General features: G+C 42.4%; 1 protein-coding gene across 2 annotated transcripts; it reads right to left on the bottom strand.

Annotated features, from left to right (window-relative positions):
- On the bottom strand, positions 1-26,653 carry LOC120735181 (striatin-like). 2 transcript variants are annotated; one of them, XM_040034366.1, is made up of 17 exons: positions 26,300-26,652; positions 14,320-14,423; positions 12,001-12,074; positions 10,094-10,172; positions 8,921-9,085; positions 8,621-8,756; positions 8,360-8,522; positions 7,522-7,632; positions 5,478-5,621; positions 5,230-5,366; positions 4,472-4,647; positions 3,938-3,985; positions 3,735-3,856; positions 3,475-3,642; positions 3,242-3,382; positions 2,536-2,724; positions 1-1,569 (listed from the first exon to the last, which is right to left on the bottom strand). In XM_040034366.1, exons 1-17 carry the CDS (start codon positions 26,510-26,512, stop codon positions 1,400-1,402), a joined length of 2,340 nt encoding a protein of 779 aa, XP_039890300.1. In that variant the 5' UTR covers positions 26,513-26,652; the 3' UTR covers positions 1-1,399. The 2 variants fall into 2 exon arrangements, with proteins under 2 accessions (XP_039890300.1, XP_039890301.1); XM_040034367.1 differs by lacking the exon at positions 7,522-7,632 and having other exon boundaries at positions 26,300-26,653.
- Positions 26,654-26,705: the final 52 nt, after the last annotated feature.

Raw genomic sequence — 26,705 nt, forward strand, 5'->3', positions numbered from 1 at the left:
TTAACATTTTACAGCAGGTTTTATTTTGAACATACTTTCATATACAAACCAGTGACTGAGAAAATGGCTCATTTGAAGCTGTACTCTACTCGTACAACATCGTAACTTTTCTTATTACCCTCCTCAGTTTACAGTAAACTGGAATTGCAGGACATTTCTCTTCCCTTGGTGTCGGATGGTCAACTCATTTCAAATAGTCCTAAAGTACTGCACTAATTTCCTGCTAAACACTGGACTACTGTAAATATCTGGACATGATACATCACATTGTAGTTAAGCATGTCCACACGACTGGGGAAAATTACATACAGTACAAGCCATTCACTTCAAACATGAGCAAACTGGCCAAAAATCCGTTAATTATGCCTAACGTTGACATCTAGAACCAAGTTTGAATTGTAATTATATAACCAAGATGGTTTACTTTGGACACATATGTTGGTAATCTTACTTCTGAAGTGTACAATTACTTGAATCTAACAAACAGGCAATATAATTAATGGTTTTTATCACTCTACCAGCTTTGAAATGCACAAAACTGATTCCCCAACCACACTTATCAAAAAGGAGCACTCAAACTCACGCTGCACAGTAAATTTTAAGACTGAATATATATTTTGTTTATTATAAGCATTTGTAATTTTACATCCAATGTTAAAATCAACAACTTTGTGACAACCAGCTCCGATTCGCCGCCACCCCCCTCCCTCCCTGTTCCCCGAAAACAAGCTTGTTAAAATAACGTTTTCAAGACCTTTTTAAAGCAAAGGCACATTTGTCAATACGTGTTTTTAAAAAGGAAAATAAAGGCAGGCCAGCAAGCAGAGTCAGTCTGGGAAGCAGACAAAGAGGAAGTGAGAGGCTTCCGTGACAGCTCCAGCGGACCTTCGGTACCCCACGTTTCTGGAACACAACAACACAAAACCTGACTTGGAGTAAAGGGCCCGGACCTGGTTTTGTCTCAGAGGGAAAGTCGAGGGCCTGAGGGATCCGGGGTGAGCGTGAAACCACACGGGCAGAAGAAGAAGACGGGGCTTGAGACTTCATTTCTCCACTTCACGCTCTAACACTTGTCCTGAGCCTCCGAGCTTTCGAGGTTAAATTTGAGTCTGTATGCAGGGGCGCTGTGGCCGGTCACACCCAGGCCTGCCTGGATGGTAGACGGGGGACCAGAAGGGCAGTTCCCCTCCCGACTGGCCTCCCTGCTGACCCTTTCTATGGACAGTCACAGCCCTGCTAGTGGCTACATAGTCTGCAAGTCCGACAGGAGACCAGTGGGCTGGGTGAGGTGGGATTGGATCCCTGCCTGAAGGTCCTTCCTCTGCTGTGTCGCCATTGGTCCCTGATCACGGGAAGATGAGTCAGAGAGCGGGGCTGTGGGGGGAGACGCAGCTCCGCGTCATACAAACACCTTGGCGAGAGCGTCTGCTCCAGCACTAGCAATGTAGCATTTTGACGGATGGAACGCCACATCGTGGATCGATTCCTCAAACTTCTTTCTGTGAGCCGTGAACTCCTGGATGCAGGTTTTACTCTCCAGGTTCCACAGACGGATAGAGCAGTCGTGACCTGTGGAGAAGATGACGAGTGAGAAAAGTTACAGAAGTGAATTTGCGCGAGTATGAACAGCTTTATGAATAGGGATGGGTACCAGTATCTGGTGCCATTACGGCACGGTAGTAACGGTAGTAACCAGACCTACTGAGATGTCATACACTTTGGATTCTAGCCAATCATTTTACCTTTGCAAGCGTAGTAGGCGGGCCCAGGTACGTATGTTCTTTTAGAGCAGAGCTACAGATTAAAAATGCCCTGGCTGTACTTCACAGCAAAAGATGCAAACTCAGCAGCAACAAGTGCTTTAAGGTGATACTGTGCAAAGGAGGTAACACCTCGAATCTGATGAAACACCTGGCGACGCATAGAGTTTTTTTAAAAGCCGAGAAATGCACTGTATTTGATAGCTTGCTGCAAGACCTCACACCACATCTACTGCGGGTGTGGTGCCTGTTATCGGACCCGGAGTTAGCAACATCCCCCAAGAACCCGAAGAGGAGAGTCCTGGCCCCTAGCCCTGCCAGTGTAGCAGAAATGATGACGGATGATGACGGCAGCAGCAGCCGTTCTTCTCTGCGTGAGTAGCTTAATGTTGTTCATGTGTAATTTACGTTCTGTGTTCTCCATTCTTTAAGCACCGGTTCGAGCACCGTTTAAGCACCGGCACCGTTTCAAAAGTACCGGTTTGGTACTGGTATCGGATAAAACGTAAACGATACCCATCCCTATTTATGAACACTGTTATAAGTAACCCATAACAGTGTTATATAGAATAATCCTTTAATTGTCCCACAAGGGGAAATTTGGTGAATATTTTGAGAACTCTAAACACTGTATATTTTCTTCTAACTTCAGACGCATGTAAAATGTTTCCAAGTAAATTCAGCCGACACACTGTTGGGCAAATCCACCTAATAACCAGAAAATGTTAGTTTTGGTAAATTAAATCTAGGATAGGGAGATTCATAAGGTACTTACTGCCTGACATAAGATAAAGTCCATTAGGGTCCACTGCTAAGCTGGTGACAGCATCCAGATGGGCCACCATGGAGTGAATCAGCTTCCCACTGTTGTTGTCAAAGAACTTGATGTGTCTGTCCTCCTGCGCAGTGATGGTGATGGGTAGAGTGGGATGGCTGAGGACCTTGTTGATGTGAGAGGGAGTGCCTGTTGAAAACAGATGAGCACAATGGACTTTAAAACAGCAGCTATGAGACAGCAGAATAACTAAAGGGATGATCGGTCGGGTGGGGGGTGGGGAAAAGTAAAAAAAATCTCTTTTCAAAAATTTACAAATCAGGGTTCTTGGCATAAATATAAATTATGGATTTAAATGCACATGTACAATACAATTTTAGTTTTGTAGACCTCACATAAGTTTTTTTGATGCTGAAATGCATATTTAGTGTTGTAAAACACATATTACAAATACTAAAACATTAACATCTATCTCCAGATCTTTCTAAAATTAAACTAGTTTGGACAACAAGCAACAGCAGCGTTTTATTTCCTTCAGCCACCACTAGATGTTAGTAAAGAGCCTTTATTATGGCCTTAACATGTCTTCAAAAATAGCTTCAACCCCTGAAAACTTTTACTGGTGATAAGCTTTTAAGGTCTTTCCTCCACCGCTATCACACTGTGCTAGTGTTGGTGTGTTAGTGACCAACAGCTCCAAACCTACCTGGCTCCAAATTGGACTCCAGACTGAGAACCAGCTGACGGGTCTCCATGTTGAAGAGGCCGATTTGCCCGTTTGTGAAAGATGTGACCAGATGAGCTGGATCACTGCACACCAGATCTACCGAGGAGGGAATTCCCAGCTCTGGTACAGGAAAAACACAAACGAATTATTTTACCTGCTCAGTTGACAAAATGTTGAAAAATGAGGATAAGCAAGACGAGTAAAGTCAGTACTTTTGTTTTCGTTGAATACTGCGAGGGCAGGTGAGGTGGTGTTGGCGTCCCACAGTCTCACCGTCCCATCCGCGGAGCAGGAGAGAAGGCGCTGGTGTGCGCTGCTGTACACCAAACCCCAAACAGAGTCAGTGTGTCCGCTCAGGGCTCCTCGCAGCACAGATGGATCTGTGCGAGAAATAATAAAGAAGAACTCCATTCAGACATCGTGATCTGATTAGAAAACCCTCAAATTACAACAAAACCCCCGAGGCTGTTACCGTATGAGTCGTAGGGGTCGATGTTGGGATTGGGGGTGTTCCAGCACTGAATAGTCCCGTCGACACCGCCGCTGAAACACTGCTCCCCTGTACTGCTCATCGCCACACTCAGTACAGCACCCCTGTGGTTTAAATCATCTATTAAACCAGCACTAACACAAAGTTTTATTCACGCCGTGTTTTGTTTTTGTTGTTTTTTTTACCTGTGAGCCCTGAAAGTGTAGATCGGTTCCACATCTAAGGACGTACTTCTGCAGACAAACAATTTGCATTTTATTATGACATACAGAACTAACCAGCAGAGAATAAATGTCAAAGACTTGATTAAATGCTTTAATGTGCCGTTGCACCACTGAGCTGACATCACACTGTTTAATTGTCTTATTCACAGTAACTGTTCCCCTTAAAAATGACTTCAGCTTCCTAAAATCCAAATCACTACCAGACTGTGTGTGGGCTGCAGAGTTGTGACACGGCAATAACAAGTCTTGGGAAGCAGTGTCGTCAGCTCTTTGTCACACATGGGATCGGTTTCCTGTGACTGTATCATGTGACGGCACGGCAACAGAGACAAGCTCACTCCTTACGGGCTTCCAGTCAAACAGACTAGCTTTTCTCTTTAATCAGCGTCGCTCTGCTGCTGCAGCACGACACGCTGAGCTCAGAGCGTCTGTGCGTTTAATTATTAAAAAACAAAAACAAAGGATGAGGTGATGTCTGAGTAAAGGCATTCGTACTTTTTGGCAGGAGCGGTCTTTTGGAGGTTCCACATCTTGAGCGTGTGGTCTTCTGAAGCGGTGATCAGGACGGGCTCCACGGGATGGAAGGTCAGAGCCCGAATCCCATCAAAATGACTCCTCAGAGTGAATTTGGGGTTCCACGTTTTTCTCATGGCGTCTTTGTTGTTTCCAATCTGAAGAGAAGACGGCAGAACTCAGCATCCAATCAGCAGAATGAACAGCTTCATAAAGTATAAGCAGAAGCTCAGAGCAGAGCCACAGTTGGATGTGAAGGATTTTGTTTATTTATTAGCAGCATAAAGTAACAGTTTCATAGATTTATATATAAAAAAAAAAGAAGTATGATTAAAAAAAAACCCTCAAAGGCAGCATAACTGTCACTATTTACTGCCTGTCATGAAAATAACTTAACAACATCTTTGTTAATTTTTCAGTACTTTGATAAACATCCTTTTTTTGCATAAAATAAACATCAGCCCATCTTAACACAACAAACAAAACAAAAACTTTTGGAGCCACATGACTTATATTATTGCAGTAAATGTGATCTAAAAAGATCTTTTATCTTTATTACATTTTGTTGGCAACAGTTTATAAAAACAGCTTTTTGATGTGTTTTTCCCCTGTGACTTAGACAATGTTGTTGAGATCAGAGAAAGAAAGCAGGATGCCACATAAGCTAACATAAGGAAGTAGTTTTCTCTGAAGAAGTGGTCCTGTGAGTCTTTGAATGATTTCTGTGTTTTCCTACTCACATCGTAGGCGAGACTGTCGGCCTCGTTGGCCACAGTGAGTCCAGCCAGCTCCCCCAGGCCCAGCTCACTCTCCATGGCCTCGTCCGTGCTCATTATGAAAGACTTCCCTGAGGTGGGCGGGAAGGTCAGCGACTCAACTGGGAAAAGAACAAACAATTAAATAAACACGCAACCCGATAACTTTGTGGGCAATTTTATCTGATCTATTGTTTGACTTCTACATCCTGCTGGCATTTTTTCTGGAGCACCTTCATCCGTTCGGTTTGCATCGTGCTCGTTGAATCTGGGTACGTTGGGCCGGGATTGAGGGGCGGGTGCAGGCTGGATGTGGGATAAGTCCTCTGCATCTCGAAGGTTAGCCAGCATGTCCTGCAGCTTGGATCGGTTGGGTCCTGTTTAGCAAGTCAGGTTAAGAGTTAAAACAAAAAACACACACATAAAAATATTTTGTCAAAAAGCTGCAACTACAGGCTGAAAGAAAGAATGCAGATAAAGACGGAAGGAAGGCAGCATTAAAAGGCAAGAAAATAAATTATAAACTCTGATTGTAAAGGAAGGAAAATGAAGAGAAGCCACCAGAAAAAACCTCGTAAAATGAGAAAAAGAGAAGTTGCTGAGGCGCATTCATCACCAAAGGGTGTGCTGTGTGGAGAGGGTAACTTCAGATAGAGCTGCGTTTTGAGGCGTGATAAATGAATATATAAATGTATATGTAGTGTTTACTGTGCAGGACTACAGGGCTGCATGCATTTCCTAACAGAATTAAACCTGATTGTTCAAGTAAGTCGTTTGACTGTTTTTTTAAAAGTCTCCTTGTGACAGAAAGCAAGACTGCAGGCATCAGCTTAGTTTAGCATACAGTCCGGAAAGAAGGGAAATAGTTGAGCTCAGAGCAGCTGCCAGGGAACCTGCAGAGACTTGAGGTAGTCCCTGGGGATGTGTACGACACGCAAACATGGAAGTGGACTTTATCTTCTAATCAATTTGCCTTTATACTGGGTGTAAAATATGTTATACATTGTATATATGAGGTTTCAGCAGGCCATGGGCTTGTCTATTCATTTGGGAATTGAGCCCATTTTTCAGGGTTTCTGGAATAAACAAAAGGCAATTAACAGCTAGAGCTAAATGTAATCCCTCTTTTGTTTCAATACATGTTCTGCGAGCAACCGGAGCCTGGATAACCAGATGGTCAATAATGAATATGCAGATATCTGTTTATATTAAAAAGATTGCCAATGGGAGGAAAGCTCTGTTGACTCTTACCTGTTGTTTTCATATAATGGGTCAAACTAACAAAACATAACAGACTAATTAGCTTCAGAGGTGGATGTAGCTCGGTTTCCTTACATTACCGTAGAGGAAGGGCAGCTGTTATGCTTCTTATATCCAACAGATGGATAACAGAGTATATTGATCGTACAATTGAATTCTCAGCCCAGTAGAAATATTTCTCCCCCCCCCAAATGTCAAACTACTTCTTAAAGTGCCAGATGATCTCCTCCACACAGGCACCAAAGTGATAAAGCTCCAACACAGAGCAGGAAAAAAGCCAACTGTGTAAAGTGGTGTTACAGTCAAGAGCAGAAGAAAGTGAAGCAAACTTGTTGTTGATCTCATGATTCAATCACAACAGCAGGAAAGCAGAGCGTGGGTCTCAAAACAAATGTGAAATCTAAGAGCCCTCAGTGGCTGAATGGGTCTGAAGTGGGCTGCCATTATGAGAGCTGTAGTATTCAGCTGAGTCACTTCACTGAGTCACTGAAAAAAATAGCGTTTAATTGCCATCAATTTATGGCAGCGGCAAAATTACTCGTTACTGTTGCATCAACATGGCTGACAGATGAGGGTAAAGATGGTGAGGATTATGTTATTATGACTGGAGAAGATACAGAAACAGATGACTGAGGGTACTATTGCTGGCCCAGATGGGACACAGATGGACCTATCGTCACGGCTAACTCATTAATCTTATATTTGACAGTGTAGAGGGGAAGATGAATACGGCTATACAGTTTAAAAAAAAAAAAAAAAAAAATGCTTAAATGGGATAAACATGCATTGAGCATAACAATGAGTTTGGACAGGAAAATGATCACCAGAAGACAGAAGAGACATCAGTTTGAAAAGACGAGGAAGACGAGAGACAAAAAGATAAATGAAACTGAGGAGCAGCCAGAGACGTAAATGAAATTTTGTTTTTGATTTTAGGCTTTTTGGCTTAGCTCAGGAAAAGTCAGGCTCTACAAAGAGAGGAGAGGGAGGGAGGCAGCATCGCCCGACAGGACTTACTCTTCACCCCCTTTTTCCCCTTGCGCTCCTTTTTGTACTGCTCCTTGAGTTTGGTTATCAGGCCCGGGTCCACGTCCCAGGCCTCAGAAATGGGACCTTGCTCGTCCTTTTCTACACAGGGAGAACAAAACCAGACCGAGAGGCTGTTGAGGAACTGGCCTGGTCGAGGCCCGATTTGCCTCGCAGGGCCAAGGCTCATGCTCTCCTGGAGGCTTCCCTCAGGAGAGCAGAAGGTCTGAGGTGAGCACCTTTGACATTACATAACTGGGAGCAGCATTTTCAGGCATCTCTTTTAATCTGCTCACAATTTCTTTTCCAGTCTATGTAAAAGTAATGGCAGGGTTGTTAATGTCATGTGGCGGGTTCTCAGTGCTAAATCTGACCAGAAAAATCATCCCATGCATAGTCTAGTGTACTGACTTTAGGTTTACAGATGACTCAACACTAAGATCTGTGGTCAGAGTCAAAGAAAACACCTCAGCATGACATTAAGCCCAATTTTTTTGATCAGTGAGATACACCGGGAACACACAAACAGGAGTGGGATGCACATTGTGGTCACAGGTTGGCTGGCTATGGGAACACACGGCGGAAAGGATAAGAAACTATGATTAAACATAAACTCCCAACATCATGACTAATGACCACAGCATGATATGTGAATGACAAGTACTCCATGAACGGTCACCAAACTGAAAACAAGATCTTTACATTTACTCACAGATAATACAAAAAGGAAACATTTTGATATCATAACTACTCTAATTGTATCTAGTGTCTGGCTAATAGTGTCATCCACTCCAAACTCTGATCTGTTGGTGATTAACGTGTGACTCACCCCAGTCTGTGCCGTCCCCGGTGCCTCTAGTCTCTGGCGAGGTGTCCATCTCGTCAGGACTAGACAGGAAGTCGAAGCCCTTCATCACTTCCTCTGTATCGGGGTCCTCAGTGGTGTCCATACTGGCGGGCGACGTAGACGATGCAGGCTTCTTCCTGATGATCTGCAGGGAAATCATTGCCGGCCATTGTTAATAGTATAGTAACAACTTCTGCAAAAACACGTGAGAACAGAAGGTGGGAAGGTCGACTGGTTTCTTACCGTCCTCGATTCCACGTTAGTCCTGTCTTTCCCCTCGCTCTCCTCTTCCTCGTCTTCATCGCTGAACTCAGCAGCTGCATTCTCAATGAACTTGAAGGCTTCCAGTACAGCGCTGGTGTCAGAGAGCTCCGTTTTCCTGTTGAGTGAGAATGATTCATGCATTAAAACACACAACTGCACTAACTATGCTTTTAAAGCAAGCCTTTCAATTCCATTATATCAGCTTTATTTGACTTTCATTTTCAGTCATTCTGTGATATACAAGGAGTGTACAGACACCCTTGAAGGGTGTATGCTCACCCTCTGGTGCCCTTTGTTGTTGCGTCTGTCCCGTTGACCAAAGGCTCGGTGCTCGTGCGTTCACCTGTCCTTCCAGCTCCATCCCCGGCTAGTCCTAGCAGTGCTCGGACTCGCTGGGACTTTACATCTAAGATTGTGTCTGTGTAGCCCACCTCCTGTAGGTACCTGGAACAAAGTAAGAGGATTTAAATATGGATGCATATGGTTTCCCCCAAGTTTTTAAGTAATATTTGTGCAGCAGTAAAGTCCTGCAGTGACGCAAAGAAAGATAAATTAACCCGGCTGCGTTACTTTTACTGTCTTGACCTCACCATGAAAGACACAAAAGCACTTCTCGCTGTTAAAAATGTCTCTAACAGTCAACAGTCTCACCACGACAAGCTACTCATCAGATATTACACCTACCCTGTGGGGACGCAGAAGAAACTTTAGCAATTTGAGCGGGCGACTGAATGAAAGGGAGGGGTGTTTTAGCACATTATTGATCTGTCCCATGACACGGACTCGTGAATAAATTGGCTGCATCATCAGGCGGCATGTTGGGGCAGATGATATGTGAGGCTGCCTGATGGTGTCTGGTTTATTTACAATGACAGACTAGAGAGCAGGATGATAGGATAACCACACTCTTGAGTGTGCTAGGTGCACCAGAGGAAAGGAAACACAAGGAGCAGGTAATGATGGCTGCTGGCCATGTGAGGGAGCCCTTTCCCACACTTTCTTTTTTGGCCCAAGTAAGTAGACTGACACAAGGGACAAATATCTCAGAGAAATGTAAGTAGAGGTTGGAAATTGATTAGACTTGATTCAAACCAACGCTTTCTGTTTACTGGGCCCATTCTACGTGTTTCTACAAAAGGTTTTCAGTTTTCTCGGTTCTGAGTTTGAACACAGTGAAGAAACAGCAGAAAAAAGGTGTGCATGTGACTCAGGGAAAGGCTGTCATGAGTTTGACGTAACTGATTTGCAATGTGCAACTGCCAGGGAAAAAAAAATTGCCTCCAGCAATGATTAAGCAATTAATAAGCTTGGAAGCACACCATTCCAGTGATTTGGACATTTCAGTTCTCAACAGAAGACGTCGATTTCAGTGCAGTTAATTTTAGCGAGTTTAGTAGGTTTCTGGGTTGAAGACCGTTTTTTTGATCGAGGTTTAAAAGCGCGTGCACTCACTGTCTGAGGAGCTGACGGCCTTGTTTCCAGGACAGCTGATTGTTGAGCGATCCAGAAGTCTCGTTCTCATTGGCCTCGTCTGGAGAGAGACGAGGAGGACACAAATCAGGGCAGCACAAACAGACATTATTTCCACTCTGTAAACACGACCGAGACATTCCTAAATCACAGCAACCATACACTCGTGTACTCAGTTTCTTTCAGCCTATAAAAGGTTAAACACACTTATAGAGAAAAGAGTATGGTTTCTCTTTGAATCGTTCCAGTGAAAACGAGTTGATTTATTAATAAACTCACTTAAAAAACAAACAAAACAAAACAGCTTTAAACAAAATATTTACATCCTTTAAAATTTTTTGTTCATTTGACAAACTGGATTTTGATGCTGCTTTGACTTTAAAGTGGATTTTCAAAAACTCACTGTCACCAGCTTTTTCCGTGACGTTAAAGCAAAAACATTTGATGTCGTGTGATGAATTCTAGCGCCGCTGAAACGACTCGTCTCTGCCCCACCCGTCTCATGACATACTAGAAAGATCAACAACGTGTGCTGGTGCTTCCAGCATCCAGCCCGACACGCTCTGTCTTTCTATGACAAACAATGAAGGTTTTCAAAGCTCACTTTGATACTTTAAGTCAACAGTCCGTTGGCGAGTCAGCTGGGAATTTTGCATGGAGCACAGAGACGCGTTAATGAGGTTTAGACTGGGTGGGAGAGTGTGCGTATTTATGTGCGTTGCAGGGTGGAATTGGCAGGGCAGAGAGATGAGAGTGCCTTAAAAACTGGGTCATGCCTAATTCAAGAGGGTGATGAGCGGGCAGGTGTACCACCACACCAGCAACACCTCCCACTTCTCGTCTCTCACTCCCCCCCGCCCCCATCAACCAACACCTCTCCCCTTCACCTCCTCTCATTCATCAACACTTCAAGGGCTCGGGTGCTTTGAAGAGCTCTGATGAATAGAGATGAGGAGAGGAGAGGAAATATCCCAATCTGACTTAACGATGGCAGTGGACCCAAACATGAGAGGCCAATTAAATATAATATATATAATATAAATAATATAACAAGAAACAGGTAGCATGCAGATTTCAGAGTGATGCTGCTGTTAAATAAGGTAAAGGAAAACACGCTAGAGATGGAGAACTGATGCCCAGCATCAAAGATTAATTTGTGCGAATTCTTCTAACTTGGTTTTAGTCATGCAAAGAGATTTGGTTGCATTTCCCAGAATTCTTGGATGTACATTCCCAAGCATCGAGCTCATTTTCCAACAACTGTGTAGCTGCTTTCTATCAGCAGGTTGAACTAGAAATGGCTACATTTTCACATTTCTACGCTCTTAAGGACTTCTTATCTATGTTGAGCTGAGAGGGCAACACTAGTAGCTTTCATTGTGTGGACTGTTTCTGTTTTGATTGTTGTTCTCACAGCATTAAAGAAAAGCAGTCATTTTCATTACAGCTTACCAAGCAGATTAACAAATAAGTTAACAGCAAAAGGAGCACATTCTCGCAGTTGTGAGGCTACGGCAAGGTAATACTTGTGCTGTTTGAAAACTCATTACTGATTTACTGTTTCAGCTCCAATTACATTGTTTCTAGAAATCGGTTTTCCAGAAACAATGTCACTGTCACCCTGAATAATCCTAACCATTTCTCAGGGACTGGTTTCTATGAAAAACCTCTAAATGCTCTAGAATGAAATATTTGTACTATGGCAACGAAACCTAATCTTTCACTATTCAGGAACTTCTGAACAGATCTATCGAGACAAACAAGATTCAACACGATCGCAGGAGCTTCGCATGCGTAACCATCCTGTCACCAGAGGTATGTGAACTCAACAATCACAGTGATTTAGTTTGAGGAGGTGGAGCTGGCCGTTTGGGTCTCCATGGACTTACCCGAGTCGTAGCTTGGAGGCTTCATGTCACCTTGGTTTAACTCTGTCCCATATTTTAACTTATGGTACTTGGCTCTGGGAGTAAAAGAGAGAAAGAAGAAAAAAGGGGGACACAGGCAAATAAGTAAACAGGATTGATCAGAAACGGCCCAAAAAAAGCTATTTAAAAAACTCATTATGCACAATATTTGCATAATAAGCTCCCAAAGTCGGCCCAGCTGCAACTTGTTCTACTTCTCACAGACCGGTTAGCTTAAACAAGAGGCACACTTGTAATAGGAACGTAAGACAGCGTGTACCGAATCATTAAATAGCATATTTCTGACAGTATATAAAACAGGACTGCTTTGAACTCGAATTTCCAGCATTTATCGGCTCATCGTAGTCTCCTATATACGAGTGAACATATTCAAATTAAATTATTTGAATGTTTAGAGAAAAATAAGGAAACAGGTAAATATTCACATTTGAGCAGCTGAAACTAGTAAATCTGTGTGTCTTTTTTTTTTTTTTTTTTTTTTTTTTTTAAACCAAAAAAGACGACTTAATTGTTTGTTAACAGAAAACTGATTAAGTGACTAATGTTTTCTTCAGCTGTGGGGGATAATATATGCCAACTGACATAATAACCTTTTACTCTACAAGCCTTTAGGTTACAGACGCTGAAATTTTATCTACTTTGTTTGACATTTCCAGTTGCTGTTCAAAATGGATAAACATTAATGCAGTTTACACATACAGTGATGACATCACAGTTTCAGGTGATTCAGCTTTCGCAATAATGACGTGAAGTTTCTTCCAGTGGCTTCACACGCATCCACAACAGTGGTAAAGAGTCGACACAAGGAGAGCTTTCTAACCACTCATGTCTGTGATGCAGAGGAACCATCACATGAGAGCGGTGTGAAGCAACCCCCATCAAAATCTAATTCATTTTAAATTGGGTACATCCTACATTCAGAAAGCCATTCCTGATATTGCTTTGAGATACCCTCGGAGACATGACCGGTTGCTTAGCAACCAGGCATAGTGGTAGTAATTCTGGGTTAAGTGTTGCTCCAGAGGCAACGTCTATAGTGATCTCACTGGAGAAAAGTAGACAAATACATGCTGCAAACAGCCAGAAGAAGATCTGACGCTCAAACCCAGAACGATGCTCCTCGCAGAGCGCATGGAGGCAAAATATAACTAACCTCTGAGCTGACCGGAGGAACGAGAAAGTGCTAACCCATTCTGACACCTGTCTAACTCAGTTGTGTTAAGGCCCTCATTAGCCTACACAATCTCCCTGCTCCCAGATCTAATTATGATACCTGCAGCCAGCCATTTCATTTGTTACCTACCCCAGTTTTCACTTTCTTGTGTTTAACCTTTACTTATCCAGGGAGGACTCTGCTCACTGTCTTGGTTCAGCAATGCTTCTTCAGCTCACAGGCTTCAAACACAATCAGAGCCTTCGACTGTCAGCCACAGAGCAGTTACATACATCCTGTGTGGTTGCTGAGACAGTGATCCGAGTGCCTGGCTACATAAAGAATGCACTAAATCACACTTACAAAAATCCAGAGGCCTATTTTATCAGTTTAAAGACTGTTAATTCTTCAAGCCCCGCTGGGGTAATGTGCTCGGTGGCTTAGAGACACTTTAATAGAGATGTGTAGACATCACTGACATCTCTGTTCCAGTGTGCAGCCATGCTTCAAAGAGAAAGGGAAATGCAAAGTGTTGTCACCACCACTACTACTGCATCGCCCTTTCGTCTTGGAAAGAACGTGCCAACGGTGACCTCGCCTTTGGTAGAGAGAGGACTCCTACTCCTTCCAATTCTGTCCTCCTGCTGGGGACCGTGCAGCCATGAGCATCTGACAGCATACAAAGCGTTCATGCCAACACTTGCTCTCAACTGGAGACATAACACCAGCTGGACTCGGGGGAATCTCTCTAGCACTCTGCTTCTGCTGACACCAGCTGAGACATCAGACTGGGACAGAGAAAATAAGAGGAAATTGGGGGGGGTGAAGGCAAAGAAAGCCCACTACTCTTTAAGCATCAGTTTAGCTCCGTGGCTGAGCAGGCGACACGGCATATGGCTGAAACACAGCCGTTCGAATCTTTATCAACAAATCCAACCAGTGTTGTTGACCAGTGAGAATCTGACACAGCTACAGTAACCCTTAAAACAGTCTCAGTGGCAGGAACCTTTTTTTTTATTTATTTTTTTTTATTATAAAACCTGAAAACACTGCATTTGTTGGAGACTTGCTGAGGTATGTGTGTGCTGTGGGTGGGCTGCAGAAGCAGTGGGTGGTAGGGCACTCACCTCTCTTGCTTCAGCGCATACTCGAGCATTTTGATCCTTCTGACAAGGTCTTTCTTCAAGTTCTCCTGGCCTTTCCTTTCCCCCTGCAGGAAGGCGATTTGGGCCTGAAAACACAAAAATAGGACTGTCAGTAAATAGCTGAGAGAGTCACAGTGGTTGCTTTTATAAATAGAGCTGACGTCTCAGAGGTTTTGCCATCTTAGATATTAGTTAACGACGTCAAAGAGATTTTCAGATGTTGCCTCACATCTGAAAAACAACTTCTTTTGTCAAGACTAAAATAGGATGATGTCAAATCAATGTGTGTGGCATGATGGGAAATACAAAGCCTATCTGTACTATTCTATTTTAATCTAACCTCCTCACTCCCCCCACGCGGCAACCGTCCCCCTCCCTCTCCACGCCACTGTCTCTCTTCACTAACAGGCAACAGCTGTTGACGCACTCGGTCTGAGTCAGCGTTACATTACATTGCCGGGTACCACACGCGTGCGGCCATGTGTGCACACATACACACTCGCAATGACAGCGGTAGACGGAAACTCACGGTGTAGCATACAGTACATGAGCTGCAGCAAGGGCACTAAAAACACAATCCAGTGTGAAGTGTTTTGCTGTGTAAAGAAATTTTTAAAAGGAAAAAAGGAAAAAGAATTATCAAGAGAGGTAAAATTACTCTATATGGTTGTATTTTATGAACCTTATTATGCCTTTTCAACCATTAAAGCAAAGCTGGTATGGCTGGTTTTCACCTTTTGAGTCCACCATGCATGTCCTCATGACAAATATTTTCCTGGTGACACCGACATTAGCAGGAATCAGAGGACTTTGGCAGGTGTTTATGTGTCCGTCTGTGGGCAAAGTCTTTAAACCACACAAGATACACGCACAAAAACAACACAGAGGTTTATTTAAGAAGAAATTCAAGGTAAAATACAATCCAGCCTCAGTCTGATGATTTGATGACCCAAGCCTGATGTGTCTTCATCTGGCATACACAATATTTTTGAAGACAATTAGGTGATTAATTCAGAGAACTCATTGAGATTGCTGCTCAAGTAATTCCATCACAAGATGGTCTCTAGTCTTTTATTATTAGATATAACTGCTGTGTTTTTATGTGGTTTTAACAAACTCAATTATTGTGAGGCTGGAGAATGAAAATCATTTTAAACACAGGAAAAAGGCTGTAAAAAGTCACAGATCCTGTAGAGAATTACAGTATCGCCTCCGAGTTTTAGCCAAATTAGCAGACGCTTCCTTCTGGTTTTGTTCTGTAATAATGCCATGTGTGTCTAGATCAAAGAAAAACGCACATTAGCATACATTTTCACTTGAAAAAAAGAAAAGAAAAAAAAAGTATGCGTTCTTCCCAGCTTAAAGATTCCCGTTTTGGTTAAGCGTGTATTACATCCTTATAAATATGCCTTCCACTAAATATAGTCACAGGAGCCAAATAAAAGATAAACCAAACAGACACAGTCCATCGGACATTATGAGGTTACAGCAAGCCGGGCAAATGACTCTTAAAAGCTGCTAAAGTGTGTAAAAGCTGTGCTGTTTACAGAGAGGATGAGAATGCCGCCGTTTCCATTTCACTGCTATAATAAAATTGCTATAGAATCCATCTCAGTTGCTAAATGATCACAAGAAAAACAAGAAGCACAAGGAGGGATTTAAGTGCCTCTGTGGAGCTAGGAGGAGATGACAAAATTAACTGGAGTAATGTTGAAAATCATTAACACAACCTGAACAGCATCATTAAGGTCGATATGTTGCAAAGAAAGATGGAAAGCAGGAGCACAAGTCTGACTGCTCCTGTGTTTAACTTCAAAAAGAAGACGACAATTCCCTCTAAAAACATCCAAGCTCACATCTTAAGGGGATGGCTATTAACTTGTTTCCCTGCATTTCACTCTACATGCAGAGGATGGTGCGAGTTTGAGTGGGTTGTATCACAGTTTCACATGGATAGCAAGTAGCGCTGCTGCAGCTACTGTTGCCTGCAACAATGAGTCATGACAGCACTTCAATCTGCCTCGAATTATTATGAGCATTTCCTTCATCTCTCCATCACCACAGTCATCTGTAGATGAACTCATCAAAACCAGCCTGCTGTTGTGAAAGTGCAATTACACCTCAGAGTATTTGTCCTCAGTGTGACAGTGCAAACAGCATGGAGTTCAGCTAGGATCAGTCGCGTGATAATAGTGTACACATGCTTTGCTTCTGAAAGCTGGGTAAGCAGCCACTCTACCTCATACCACTCTAACCATTATATCTACACAGTCTCCAGTTCCTTATTCAGCTTGTTTTATGTGCATTGATCGATAGCTGCATCCGTAGTAATGTATTCGGGACTGACAACAACAATATTAACTTTTACTCATCCTTGAGCCACTATGGATGTTGATGGACAAACAAACAAACAAACAAAAACTATTAAACTTTTACTTATTTTTCTCATATTCATATATTGTTATGGTGGATCCAGGTGGATGTGCATCCAGCATAGCCAGTGTAGAGAATGATGAGTGTACACGTTACACCTGGTGCTACTTCAGAGTGTCTTAGGTCAACTGAGAACAGCTGGATTTTTGGCTAGGCTAAAGCTCAAAAACGAGGATGCCCAATCTATAAAGGGCGATGCTGAGGAGAACTGCAAGCTTTAGTAACGTCATGTCACTGAAGTGTTTGTCTTGTGTTGATGTTCAGCTGAATGACTTGTTATTGCAGTTCCAGTTAAGACAAAGGCCATATTTACTGCTCAGCTAAGCTGCTCTATAACTCAACTAAATCTTCCAAAGCACACATAAGAGAGACAGAAAATGATATACAAATACTTTCAGAATAACATTTTACTTGCTATGTTACCTTCAATATGCCCTGGCAGCAGAAGATTTATATTTCAGTCCACATTTCAGAGCTTAGACACAAGAGCTATAGACACAATTTCACACCGTTATGTGAGCAGGTAAAGGGTGTAAGATTTTCTCAGCAGTGATGCTCTGCTGTAACCTTTGATGCATGTATGGGTTTGTGTTGTCCATTCTTATCATTCCAATCAGATTCATGCTAAGACGTGGACAACAGGAGGAGGCAGGGCTGTAAAGCAACTGATTACCTGGTGGAAAACCAGGTGAGAGGGCAGCAAATTAGAAGAATGTAGTTATAAAGGACAGAGGGGAAAAAGGCTTCTTTCAAAGAGAGTAAGATCTGAGGAGATGCGCAAAGCTTCAGCGTCAATTAAATACTAATTATTTTATGCTCTGAAGCATGTAAAGCTACTCTAGTAGAGTCCAAGAATAAAAACATGGAGCTGTCCAAGAACAAAACAGGCTCATAAAAAGGTTCATGATGAAAGTAAAATAATAGAGTGTAGAGGACTAGAGAAAATTACAGTAAAGTCCAAATCATACACATCACAAAAGAGACAGTAAGCCCTTATGTATCAGATGAAACACAGATTTGTCCCTGCGGGTGGACTGATGATCAGGTTTGTAGGTATGACAGAAGGAAAAGAGTGGCGTCAATGATGACTTATTAATAAATGGCTTTTGCACAGAAACACAGAAATGATCATGGGATGAGAAAGGACACAAATAAGGAATTAGAAAACTACTGCATCAGGAAAATCATCACAGCTTGGCTGGCTCTTAAAATAAGTTATACTGTTTAGACTGGCTCGAATCCAAGTATCAGTAGCGATCACTGCTTCGGGGCACTGAAACTGGATAACGAGTAAAAGGGTCCACTTACAACTTCATTAAGCTAACTTTGGAGCTATTTTCCATTTAATGGCTCTCATATCGAGTGAATCTGGTCTTTATTTGCTGAAGCAAAAAAGTACATTTCAATTAAAATGTGTCACGACTGCTTCAGTGGAGAAAAACAGCTCAATTGTTTCCACAATGGCAGCAAAGGCAAGGCCACACAGTGAAGTCCTATCAGATCCAAAACGATGACAAAGTGTAAGAACAACTCCAAAGGCTGTTATTTCACTCCGGCTCAATTCACTGTCTAATGTTCCACCGCAGATGAAACTGTACATCTGTGCTGCTTGAGATAGCAAGTGGCCATTCACTCCCTTATCCACATGAAGCGCTGGCCCAGGGACCCCTGGAGTCCTGCCGTGCCAGAGATAGAGAAGAGTGCGGCTCTGTGAATCTCTGGCTCGCCATCTCTTCTCCATCAAACATTAACCTTGGGAGGAATGCAATGAGTCAACTCTGGCCATAAAGAGACACAGGAAGCATTTAATTCCCAGCCTCACACTGACTGCATTATTGCGCTGCTGGATAAGGGCTCCTTAGTGTGTCTGAGCAAGAGACATGTAGAATGGGGCATGCATCTAGAGCGCTGGGCTTTTCAGAGACAGGAAAAGGAGGCAGAAGAGATAGGCTAATGCTAGGATAGAGAGGAAAATAAACAACAGCCACTAACCTCTAGATCCTGGTAAGCAGCACTGGTAAGATGGTTGGCTAGCATTAATCTCTTCTGTTTTGAATAACTCTATTCTAAATTTAATTAGTAAAATAAGGAAACATGGACAGGTAGCAGCTTTCACTGCTACTCTACTACTATATGAAAATATATCTAAGATACAGGTCTACTTTATTCTCTTAGAGTATTTAAAGGAGATACTGATTTTATAATCTTGCGGTATCATTTAGTTTGATGGCTGTCAAATGTGGCTGCCATACCATTTACAAGAAAAATCATCTTCATTTGTAACCTTACCACACTTGCATGACACTGACAAGAGTTAAAAGGTGGATTACTTAACCACACAGTGTTGGCAATGAATGAAAGACAACAGAAGGAAAACAATTCTGTCAAATGTCTTCTTCTGCCTTTCAACTTCATTTTCAGTCAATGAATGTATGATGACTGCCAACCCCATTTCCACAAAATTTAATTAAACAAGACTTTCAAGTCTACGATTTGCGAATGCCAGACATGTTTTCTTCCAGACTAGTTCTGCGTCACAGTCAAAGACGTCCGCAAAACAATGAGTCTATTTAATCAACACAGTGAACAGTGTGAAAAATCCTTCAGCAAGGCTGAGCTCATCACACGAAAAAAGAAATTTGCCGGATATTAATGCATATTTTCGTGAGTAACCACATGCAAAAGAACGGCCACGCAGGCTGAACCTCCAGCCGCAGACTGAGAAGGCGGGGGCAGGGGGGGTTGTGTAAATCCCACGTTTACAATTCAAACATCTTTTCTTTCAGGGAACACCGGATTTACTCTCACCATCACCACAAACTAGAGAGCAACGTGATGGCCGCCCCGATAACTAGCCAAGTACATTCCACGCATGCCATAACAAAAGTACCAAAAGGAAGAGAGGAGAAAAAAGAAAGAAAGGAGCCAAAGAACAGAAGAAGCAGCAGGACAGAGGAGCTGGGGCTAATGTAACGTGGCTACAGCAGATAAACATGAGCTCTTTGCGTCTAAAACAGCTCATCTGGAAAAGAATGAATCTTTGGTATTTGCACCTACTATTTCGAAACACAAGCCTCTTGTTTACATGGACACTTTGTCAGAAAACTATTCATACTGAAGTGCAAAACAGATATTCTGACTCAAGATGTTGTTGGTTGGATTTGCTCCAACCTGCAATGTTTACCAAATCCTCAGTTCATGTAATATTCTATAGCTACACTAAAAGGATCCAAGTTTAAGACCTTTCTAATACCACACTGAATTATTTGGTACCCTTTCAACGTAAAGCCAAGTGTAAAGGTCACAGTCATTATTACAACACATTTTTGCATGGTCTTTGCAAACCCAGCACAAAAAAGTACAGAGAACTCAAAACTCAGTATTGCATTGATACACAATTAAGGAAATCAACAGCGCCATAGAGACAGCAAACTCACTGATCACTTACCGATTTGCAACATTGGGTGTATTAAAAACAATTGTGGACAGATATATTAGGGACAGTGACCACAGCTTAGATATAAAGTCACCTTTTATAAGTCCCTTTGTTGCAGTTGTACATTAAGGTTGAGTCTAGCTGAAGTATTCTTTTTACTATCCTAATGCTAACACCAGTTGCACAACCCTTTAGCCGCCTCCTCCACTTAGCATGCCAAAGGTAACTTAAGTGTTTGCATTATGACAGCTCTTTCCACACCCGCTCACTTCCAGTCAGACAGCACCTTTTAAAAGGCTGCAAACAAACTGCATACATTTCAAATTCAGAGCTCATGTGCATGAGTAGAGACTCAGAAATGCTTTGATGAGCAGCTTAGTGTTAGTCTGTCCAAACTGTGGTGTAGATTTCTGCTTATTTTTCTGGAATATCTCTTGCCTCCCACCTTTTGTACAACACCCAGAAATCAAAAGACAAATAATCAAACTGGCAGAGACTGCTTCAAGTCAAAAACACATCGTTTTCACTTGAGCTCCATTTTACACTTAAACCGTCATCAATCTCATGTGGAGCCCACGCCACGGTGCTACCTCGGAGGGTGCAAACACAAGCCTTTTTTGTTGGGCTTCTTAAGGACAAGGGTGCTGCATCCCATGTTTCTGCATTAATATTACATAAGCCTCGCGGTGCACATGCAGACACGAACACATGCAGGCGAAAAGCTACTTTCTTTTTTTTCAAACATCAGCATTTTCTCTGACAAACAGGTTGTACGGCTTTAAGGTGTTGTCTTTGTGGAACTGCATGTACTTCAAACTCAGAGATCAGCACAAACAGCAGCTTAACAAGGATGAAGAGTGTGATGCTGTTCAAAGTCTGAAACAGGCAATTTTAAGACAGAGTTACTAAAAAGAAAAGAGAGCCTGTGGGACTGAAAGGTCTGTGTCGTCCCCGTTTTCTATATTACTTTGGTTTAAAGCTAGTTTGACACAGTTTTGACTTAATTTTCAGACGTATGCAGCGTTATCATTTCTTGTATAAACTATAATATGATGCAAAATGTGCTGGTGGATAAAATATGAGTAGAAGTTTTAGAAAAGTGCTACTCTAATTTGTTTTAAAGACAGGGAGAGAAGCATTTCAAGTAAAAAAGGCAAAATGACAGACCAGATTACATCGCATTGTCACCACATTACATCAAGAAAACAGCAATTTGATCTGGTGAGTACACCAATTTACAACTCTGACAAACTGCTGACCTCAAATTTACAATAACACGAAAGGAGACGCGCGACTTTGTGGTACAACCGGGCAGCTCTCCCGCACACCCACGTAGGCAGATGAAGGCTGTAAGTGTGAATGGAGGAAGGAGAAGGGAATTAACAAGCCGACAAGGCGGTTCTGCAGCACAGAGAAGGGCTCTGGTGTCAGTCCAACGGTGGCAGCGGAGCAAAGCTCAGAGGGCCGGGCTTTAGTTAATAAACACAGATCCAGTCGGGCTCTTTCACAGGAAAAACACAATCCCCTTTAAACTACTCATTACATTACAAGGGAATATTTCATACGAGGTGTCGATAGCTGCCTTCTCAGTCTTTGAGATCTTAAAAATGTGCACAGTGTTTCTTTGGGAGCCCAAGTTTCCTCTGCCAGTTTCAGAAGGCAAGGATATTGAGAAACCGGTACTTATACTACCATATTCTTGGATGGAAGCACGTACTTTTTGTACTTTCCCACTCAGAGGCGCACACTGAGAGGGCAAAAATAGCTTCAGCTTGGGGGTGGACATAGTATCGACTCAGGAATGACGGTGACTCCCATTTCTGAATTTTTGAATGCCACGGCATGCTTGTGTAGATGTTTGTGCACAGTTCGGTCCTTCTTTTTGCTGCACCATTGAGTTAAATATGCCTCAGGTTTTGCCATTAGTAAAAGTAAACACAACATCACGGCGATAAGTCATCTACCGGAGGCAGGGTAATTCTAGGCTGCTGCCGTCCACACGGAGTGAAGTAATCAAATAGCACGAGACTTCTTATCATGGTAATCTTATTCATGGTAAAAGCTTTTGGTGCAGAAATACAAGAGATGCTTCTATACTGTGAAGACAGCCCACGTTTCAGTGTGCACCCACATGAAGCCATCCAACACCCTGTGTCACCTTCAACCTTCTCCTGGTGTCAAATTATGGCTGCTGACAAATACTTCTGGCAAGGAGATACTCCACGGAGCAGGGATTTCCCCATAACTGGACAGCTAAGGGAGCACAGTGGATGGCCTGTACAGGAAGTCATTTTGATTCAAATTCGATCATCATAACTGAAATAGATCAGCAGTAATCAGCGCAGCAGGGTGATGCGAGCTAAATCAATATAGCAATATGAATACGATTTTTTTCCCCCCCTTTCTAAATGACAGATCGCTCTTACAATATGAAAATTGTATGTAAAGATCCTGGTAAATAACCAAAGGTCAGTTCGGTTTACTGGCCCCTTCTCTATCATTCAAATTAAAAACCAGCTAAACTAAACAGGCAAACCCCTCCTCTAGTTTCAGTGCCAACAAAAAGCTACTCTGACCGATCCGATGGCAATTTGAGTGACTGTTCAAGCGTTCAACTGGAAAGTAATTATCAGACCACTGACTAATTAAAAAACAGAAAAATCAATCAACTCTTTTCCATGGTATATAATATCAATAAACTCTTTACACTGATAGACACAATCCATGGCTCCTATTCATGCTGGATACTGTAAAGCTGTCTTCTGGTTAATTCTATCCAGGTTTTTATAACCTATTATAACTCGGACACCAACCCTTGCAGGGACTGGATTAACAGGAAAAATAGGAAAACTGGGGGGGAGCCGCTACAGCTCACCTGGTCGAGCAGGTGGCCCAGTCCTTGTTGCAGCATCCTAGCCCGTTTTCTGACCATAATTCCTCCTCACTTTCCTGTCTACTCTACATCTATATGTGTATCAGATTACTAGATAATAACCAAATTCAAGTTTTAGGCTATCAGAAGTTACATTTTATCTTAAAATGTTTCTGCAGTTGACAACAAGCATTCTGTGGTATGGAGATAACTCAGAAAACTTTGATAGATGCATTATGCTCACAACTGCCTTAGCAAAACACTTCCTAGTGTACGCAACATTAGATTTCACTGCTAAAATAACCCTTTGACATTGTGGAAAATTATATTTTTAGCTTGCTAGGTGCATTTTGTTACCATTTCAGTCCTCGTTTGCATATTGTGGTGCCGCCCGTTTCCACTCCAGTGGCTACAGTTTTCTGCACAGGACGCTTGAGCTCCATCACTATACATTTGAAGAATTTACACTGAAAAAGTGATTTCCAGTCATTTAGGCAGGTTCACTGGTTGTTAGCTGCATCTTCAGCAATTAAAAAAATGCATGTATTTGCTGTATTTCTATTATAAACTCTAAATTGAGTATCTTTGGGAATTTTTACAGCTGCTCTGATAATAGGAAAGGTGGAAAGGTGGACAATGTAACAATCACCTGTTTTTGTACATAATTTAAAAAGATTTATTAAGTTGAAATGAAATAATGATTATTCGGAGTTATTGTCATCGACTGTTATTGCCAAGATAACATACTAAAGAATAACTAGAGCTGTAACATATGACCACCAGCTCAACAAATCACCTCGACTGAGTCAGTCCACTTCTTACCAATGATTACTTTGCTGTAGTCAAACCATGAACGTATGATGTACAACAGCAGGAAAGGTTGGGTAGAGGAGAACAGTTTCTGTGCAGCTCCAGTAAAGAGGAGTGGCTCTGAGCATGACCTAACAGGCTGGCTGGACAACATTCCTACAGTACAAGCCCTGGGTTTGCCTTCCTCCCAAACAGTGACATAAAACACAGCTCCAACTGTCTGCCATTCATTGACTACAGCACCAGTAATAAAAAAAAGGAACAAGTACAAGTACAACCTTGTCAAAACTTGTAAAGATCTCATATAAGATTTGAGTCTATAGCTAAAAGAAAGACATTGTGCAGACAAGATGATGAACACTATGAGAGGTATGTTGCAGTCGGATAAGGTGGAGAAGAAACGAATGCACTGTTGATGCTGTGTGGTATCTTCCATCAAGGCTCTAGGTCCACAACAGCCTTTCATTATTCATGCATGTCTATTTATGCTCATTTAAATGACTTGCTATCCTTTCTTCCTCACTGTGCCTCTTTTCCTGAAAGTTAACTCATCAAGCCCCTCTATTGGAAAAAGTTATGTATATCTGTGGAATAAGTAGGTGTTCATCAAGGGCACAGCAAGGTTACTCTCCATGTGGAAGATTTGTAATATGTTAGTCATCGTTTATAATCCAAAATAGTGAAATATTACCACTGAAAGACATTAAGGTTAACAGCAATGTTCACAATAGACAAACTAGAGGATTTATTTTAACCAGATACATCCTGTGCCACAAGGATCAGAGCACAAATATGACAAATCCAAAAGTTGCCAAATGTCTGGTGTAGAAAGAATGATTTTCAAAGGATTAACCAGCCTGGGGTTACGTATGACAAAAACAAGAACTCAAACTGAGCGCGCACTTTTTGCCGCCACAAATAAACCACCTAAAGATCCGTACAGCAGCCTCTCTGTGCTTCACCGCAGTTGTTGCAGCTCCTTCGCTGATAAGCTTGCTTCATGACAGCACACAGGAAGCTCAATACCTCAGCCAGACTCAAAGTGCCGCATGACGCTGATGACTCAAAACCCTACTACACTGATGAGGGTACGTCACCAGTTTAGAAACAATGCCGTGTCTCCCTCTCCTCCCTTTGTTAGCTGAGGTCAGTAAATCCATGGAGCTTCCTGCTGCAAAAATCACAGAAAGTTCAGTTTGGGATCCAGCAGCTGCCGCCCCACAGCCAGGTCAAAATATTGGAAAGAAAAACACATCTTTTAAACATTAGGTACAGTGACAAGAGCACATCTACAATAACCTGCCCTCTCAACTCCTAGTTAAAAAAAATAGTCTGGTGGAAAGAGCCCAAAATCATTTTAAACAGACCAAAAAAAGAAAAGAAAAATCCAATAAGGCTTCGTGTATTATAACCATTACTCCTGGAAGCCAGTATAGTCAGCATGGGTTAATTATTCACCTGCATACATAGTGAGAAAATTCAAATTCTAGTCTTACTGAGAATCTCAAGAAGATGAACTTTGTCAGACATCAATTTCTCGTTTAAGCAAACTCACCACTAAAGATCCCAGCTTGCATCAGGTTTGCAGATTAACAAAATTATAGTTCATGGGACGAAAAACCTGCTTTGTTCCTAAAATAAAATAAAGAAAGTAAAATAAACCGCGAATAATTTATTCTGATGCCAATCGTGGAGATATCCCCACACATGTTTTTTTTAATTTAACCTTTATTTTTACAGGTAGCCCTATTGAGACTCAGTGACTCATTTACAAGAGAGACCTGTTCGATCTGTAAGAGAAACGCCGTGCAGTGTTTTAAATTCAGGCATCAGGAGTGGCTTTACATGGCAGCTAGCTTGCGATAAGATTCATAAACAAGACATAGTTACTGCACTCTCTTGTGTAGTGTGTGCCGTCTGTCAGCACTGGCAGCTCCCGAAAGATCAGAGCATAAAAGAAACCTGCTATTATCTCTCCACATCATTTTTTAAATGGGACTGGGAATAAAGCACGATTCAAACAAACACAGGGTGATAGTAGATTTAGCTCGAAATAGCAAGTAGCCATAGTTTACGTTACACATGAACTATTTTGTCATTAAATCTAGCAATCACCTTGGTTTTAAACTGATATATTATCATGTTGAAAAACGCCTAAAGCGAGTTTATCAAACTATAAAAGTAGAGGGTAAGTTTCGTGGTTTTCGCCACAGTAAATAGGTCGCAAACAGTCGTCGTGCAGCTGGCTGAGAGGGGCGCTGCAGCTCGTTTAGCCTCTGAACTACAGCTAGCAAGCTAACCATTAGCCCGAACAATCAAACACACAAACTCAACGCGAGTTACTAGAAAAGGCCAGCCCTGGTAATGCCGCTAATATGTTGTCGTGTACAGAAAAAATGCAGCTTTTTTACCTGTAATTCGGCTCGTTCCACCTCCCATTGTGCCCTTTCTACTTCGAAACGGGCCCATTCGTGCTGCAGGAAGTGCAAGATCCCCGGGATACTGTACTGCGCCCTAGCCGCCTCCCCAGCGTCGCCATCGGGCAGAGGTCCTTTTCCACCGCCGGGTAAAATAGAGTTGTTATTATTGTTGAAGAACACGCCGGGCCCCGCCTGTTCATCCATGGCCGGGCTCGGTGGAAAGCTTGGTCCGTTGTCTCGCTGACTCGATGTGCTATATATCAGCGGAAGGGTAAAAACCTATTGACGGCGTTCCGTCTCCTCGGCTCGGGGGAATGAACTCACTTTCTGACAGCTAGCTGTCATCCAATGACGTCACCACAAACTCCACGCCTACAGCGAGCTGGCTGGTGGTGCT

Source organism: Simochromis diagramma, unplaced genomic scaffold (genome assembly GCF_900408965.1).
Source record: "Simochromis diagramma unplaced genomic scaffold, fSimDia1.1 OVJJ01000481.1, whole genome shotgun sequence".
NCBI classification, from domain to species: Eukaryota; Metazoa; Chordata; class Actinopteri; order Cichliformes; family Cichlidae; genus Simochromis; species Simochromis diagramma.